General features: G+C 37.9%; 1 protein-coding gene across 5 annotated transcripts in view; it reads left to right on the top strand.

The window, feature by feature from the left end:
• The window catches only part of LOC137997055 (uncharacterized), a 23,202-nt gene extending 19,522 nt beyond the window's left edge, over window positions 1-3,680 (top strand). For 4 of the 5 annotated variants that reach the window (XM_068842790.1, XM_068842788.1, XM_068842786.1 and 1 more), the window contains 2 exons: window positions 1,665-1,785; window positions 2,738-3,680. In XM_068842790.1, the coding sequence (XP_068698891.1) occupies window positions 1,665-1,785; window positions 2,738-2,786 (170 nt within the window). In that variant the 3' untranslated portion in view covers window positions 2,787-3,680. The remainder of the gene's footprint in view (window positions 1-1,664; window positions 1,786-2,737) is intronic. The other variant, XM_068842787.1, reaches the window with a different exon arrangement.
• The last annotated feature ends 1,934 nt before the right edge of the window (window positions 3,681-5,614 follow it).

Here is a 5,614-nt window from a genome sequence, read left to right as displayed (position 1 = left end):
CACGTTCTTTCATTTGCCACTCTTGGGAGCTTAAACAACGACGCGTCGACGAAAACGAGAACTGCAGAGAACAACGTAGAACAAATTGCAGTAACAACAAAATGGTTAGAATAACGCGATGTTAGATGGACCCTTTTGAACCCGTCGACGTCGGCCCGGCTTAAGCTCTCTAGTATCACGAATCAGACACCAAGAAAAGCTAACGTCGGCCTCTAATTGGATAATCCACCCGCATGAAAGAATGTAAACAAGTGGTCAGGAGATCAAACGGTCTCAGATCTTCATTCTCGTTGTAGCCCTTATTCGATCAATTTTGAACGTTTCAATGTAGGGATAGCTTTCATGGATAACGCTTTAAAATTTTGCCTTTTCACGGCTAAGGGTTGTTTGTTTTTTTCCCGTCACGGTGAACTTACGTGAAAAACTTTGCTTTTTGTGTTTCTCTGTGTTAGTTATTAGGGTATTAGTACACATATTGAATGGAATAAGCCATAGGTCATCACAATGCGACTTACATTTTTGTCAAGACCCCCAACTGGGCGGTTGTTTGGGACTTGTTTTGCCTTGTCAGACAAGCCTATCGGGACGGGATGTCAGCGAGTTGAGCAAAGGAGATAAAACGGTGTCGATTGGTTTGAAGTCTCTAAATATTTCGAAGTACTCCCTATAGATGATTTTCACCTGACGTCACAGCGGGCACGTTGGTGTACAGAAAAAATAAAGAAAAAATCTTTTGGGAATTTTAGTCTATTATAATGCAAAACATGAGTCATAGTTTACTATTGTTTTGTTTACCAACATGGTCATATCATCACGTGATTGAAAACCATCTATTCTACTTTCAAAATGCATTTAATTGTTTTCACTGCTAACGGTTACGTTTTGTCGTTTTCACGCGTGACGGTTAATTTTTCCTGACGTTTCAGGGTTTTATGGTTAACTCCATTAGGATTCTCAATTTTTTTGTCAATGAATATTATGGATATACCCTCGGCTCAGTTGTAAGTTCCCACGCTAAAGGGGTCTTTTAGGGCAGTCTTCAATCACGTTTTCTGAAAAATTGCCACATTCAAAAACAAAGTCTTGGCTGGGTAGCAAATATATGCCCGCTTTGAGCAACTTTGTTTCACACTCTGTCTAATTAAAGTTTTCAGCCGTACCGAGATACGAGTGAATGAATAATCGTGCCCCAAAGGCTCTACTGCATAATCAATACAATACAAGGAATTGCAACTACCTAAATATCTCTAAGCGTTCTGCTGCCAAAGCACAGAAGTCATTGCTATACAGATGGATTTCTGTCTGTCTGGAACTCACTTCCATATGCTATCCTCAAGTTTCCTTTGGTATTATTTTAAATGTAAGTTTAAGTTGCATTCTCTCAAGATGTGGCTGCACCCCAAGTGTTGATAAGACTGTTTATATATTTTATTAGATCTCTTGTTCCAAGTTTCTCTCATTACATTTTGTTAGAGATTCATTTTTTATCATTATTATTATTTATAACTAGTACTATATAATTTCATAGTTTGTAAACTGGGTATGAAGATCTCATATTTGAGAACCTAATAAAGACTATTGTATTGTGTTTTGCCCTAAATTTCAGGGTGTTTTCCAGGTGTTTTCCAATGCGATACCTAAACATTTATAAATTTCGTTCGCAGGCACGCTCATTAATCGTTATCAAGCGTTGGCTTGTGAGGAGAAGGAAACCGGAGTACCCAGAGAAAACGTGTGCGAGCAGAGTAGAGAACCAACAAACAAACTTAACCCACGTTACCCCAAGTATGGGAATAGAATCTGAAGCACATTTAGTCCATCAGCTGAGCCGAAATTTTAGGTTTAATACTCACTTCTGGGGAAAAAACACGAAACTTTTTTTTCTTTTAATCTTTGACTATTCAGGATTGTGAAAAGATATGATAGCAATGCTAGAACGGTAGCTTTCATCCTGAAAATTACATTTCAAATATGCTCCCCAAGCTCACACAATGGCCGCCATTTTGTTTCATGGTGCATAGCTTTAGAACTTCATTTATTTGTAGCCCTTACTAGGGACTAATTTCAAATAAGTGGTACAACTAAATGATATGAAAAGTCGAATGATGTCATTTATACGTCACAGTTGACGTAATAGTAGATAGACTTGAATTTTAGGGTGCGTTCGATTGACCATATTCCGGAATAGGAATACATAGAGTATAAGTTAGAAATCCTTCCTTCTTACAGAGATTCACACTAAAATTGTCAAATGTCTGCTAAAATGCTATTTTAAACATATTTTTATTATCCTTGCTGCTTCGAAACGCACTCCACGTATTCTTATTCCAGAATAGGGTCAATCGAACGCGCCCTAAGTCCTGCAAAACGTGCATGTACTAGCATGTACTTCTGACAGTTTCCTTTTATTATCATACATATGTTTGTTTACACCTAATACAGAATAAAGATGTCAATAAATCGATCTCACGATCGATAATTGAACGAATGCAATGCTTTGGTCAGTCAATATCTGAAAAACAGCCTCCACGTTTCCTCTTGGTCCACTTCCCTGGTCTCTTGCTGATCCATATAGACTACCTTGGGAGACAAACAAGGCCAAGCTCTCACGGCAACTAGAAAGGAATACTGATGTCGCAGAGAAATTTCCCGACAATGCAAGCATTTTTGTAGTTGCAGATAAGCACCAGAAGCAAACGGAGTAATTGTTGTATTTGATGTTTCTTGTTTCCACTAGAAGAAGGAGAAATTCAGGAGAAAGGTTGGCTAGAGGACATCGTTTGTAACTACGCAGGATGAGTGCTGGAAGTTGCAATCAACGACATCTGAACACGTACCTGAATTAAAGTGTAACCATGAAGAAGCCGATACCCGCATGATCCACCAGATTGGATCTAAACCTGCTCCAGAAGAGGTACTAGAGATATTGTCTTGCACCTGCAAAAGGGTTTGTGTTGTGGAAATGTGCTGCTGTTTGAAAGCTGGACTCAGTGCACTGACATGCAACTGTGCACTTTGCAGTGCGACAACATGGCCTATAGTGATGTTCCCAACAGTTGAGGATGCAGATGATTAATGATAACAATCATAAGTGATTCAAATTCAACCCCTTTTTATTATCATTTCAATAAAGGGTTTAAACGTTTTTTGATGATTTATGTTCACTTTATATAGCTTGATTTTCCTTCAAGCTGATTACATGTTGTACACCACAGGTGGACATGATCCATTGAGTATACAGAACATTGAATTAGTACGTATCCCCTCCATATTATAAAAAAAATGAACGGTACATGATTGCTTTACTCAGTCTCAAACACTGCACATGCAAAGCGGAAGAATAGTTATAGTTACTTTTTAAACATATATAGGTATGAACCTTTTTTTCAATTATTTGTAGATTATCTTGGCTGAGAATGAGGACGGAAGCCATGACATTCATGCAGATTACTTTTGATGCTTAGTGTATGATTTATGATGTAAAGCCAACAATTTAGCGAATCGCTATGTGATTGCACTGTTACAAATTAGTGCATTATTTGTGATGTCATTACTTCATGAATTAATAAGATAATTATTTTTTATTGACACCAAACATGCGCAGGATCTTCGTTTCTTGTTTTGAATACATTGTTCTCCGTTTTCCGACGTATTTTGCAAAATACATGGACGTAAACGCTAATTTCCGGAAAAAAAAACAAAATGGTGGCCATTAGTTGAGCTGAGGGAGAGTATTTGAAATGAAATTTTCATGATGAAAGCTACCGTTCTAGCTTTGCCATCATAACTTTTCATAACCCTGCATATTGAAATATTAAAATAAAATAAATTTTGTTTGTTCCCTAAAAATGAGTATTAAAATCCTTTCAGCTGATGGACTAATTGGTAGGAGGTGAGTGATCTCACTACTGCGCCATCCCTGCTCTCATTGGATTTCCATTCAGGCTCCATAAACAACTTTGAATATACAAAGCGGTTAACTCAATGAAATGCATTCAATTTTAATTATTAGTACATATCCGCCTTTTAACTAAACATTTATCTTTATATGTCTTCCGCCCATGCCTGACAAACGATACAAATGAACAACGCTAAACTGCATGTTGTAGGTAAAAAAGCTGTTTAAAATTGCCATGTGAGTCGAGGAGGTTCCGAATAGTTATAATACCGACATCAATTAACTTTTGGTTGAAAACTGAGCGGGATTCAATGCAGATGAACCTATAGTTCCATAAAAATTGTTCATAAATCTCCGAGGCTGAGGAAGGGCTTACACAGTTTAAGGAGGCTCATGTCATAATGCACTCTGTAAAATTTAGGAAGGGTTATTGATAACTTGGAATAGTTGAAATTGCAGTGAAACAAGAATTTACCACCAACCTTCCTTAGATGAAAATCCAAGAAATACTTCCAACTGGCTGCATTTGGAGTTAGATACTGTTAAAATGACATTATTAATGCTCAATCGTGTTTGATCGCGTCGGATTGAACTTAAAAGCGGTATTCAATTGAGCTATTCCTTAAAATACACTTTTTGAAAAAAAAAAAAAATAGATTGAATCTGTGGGAGAAAAATCGAGATAAAAACCAGAGCAAGAATCCATAGTATTAGTGTTTAATAATGTTTAATCGTGTGGGATTAAAATTTATTACTTCGCGACGAAATCAGTTTCCATTTCTTAGTCTTGTACTGGTAACATGTCAAACCTCACTGTTTCGAACTTGACAAACGTTACAATGAAAGGTGAAGCGGCAAAAGATGTCTTCAGCGTGGTTTTCATTTCCATAACCATCATTATTATCCTTATCGCCTGTCCATTCACAATTAGATTGAACGTGTTGGTGATAAGTGCTGTAAAGAGAAGATCGAGACTGCAGAGCAACGCAAACATTATGTTAGCTTGTTTAGCCGTCACTGATGTGTTGGCAGGTCTGACCTCGCAGTCTTTCTTTATGCTATGGAACACATCCCTCGTGTTTTCGTTTCATGTTCTTACGTCATCCTTTATTTTGAAACCTGTCGACACCAAAAGATGATCAAGGCTCAACAGCTACCGCAAGAACGAGTAGAAACATTCCTTAAGGAAAATAAAGCATTGAAGTCAACCGTTCTAGTGGTCAGTGCTGTTGGGCTATGTTTGTTACCAGCAGCTTTCTACCTTGTAATTAGGGCTTCGGGATTTTTCCAGACGAGAACTCATCTTTTAGATTCAATGGAAGCAATGACACGCACGTTCATGATGATAAACTCTCTTCTTAATCCACTGATTTATTGCTGGCGACAAGAAGAAATGAGAAAGTTTGTATTAAGAACTTCAGCGGAAGCGGTGCATCCGATTAACTAGCCTGTAGGTGCCTATCCCTGCACATCAGTTTCCAACTAACTATTCAGGTATATATGGTCCTTTTTATCTGCTCAATTTAACAAGGGAAGCAGGGATGGCGCAGAGATGAAATCACTCGACTCCCACAAAAGTCTCCCGGGTTCGATTCCAAATGTCGGTGTAATATGTGCCTCAGCCCTAGATACACTTGACACTGAAATAAAGTTTATCATTATTGTCTGTTATTATATGACTAGCTCCGTGAGCGGGCAAGATGAACTAAATCGCTC

This window comes from Montipora foliosa, chromosome 3, assembly GCF_036669935.1.
Source record: "Montipora foliosa isolate CH-2021 chromosome 3, ASM3666993v2, whole genome shotgun sequence".
Lineage (NCBI taxonomy): Eukaryota > Metazoa > Cnidaria > Anthozoa > Scleractinia > Acroporidae > Montipora > Montipora foliosa.
The sequence above is the reverse complement of the archived record's forward strand: the minus strand, read 5'-3'. Positions and strand labels throughout refer to the sequence as shown.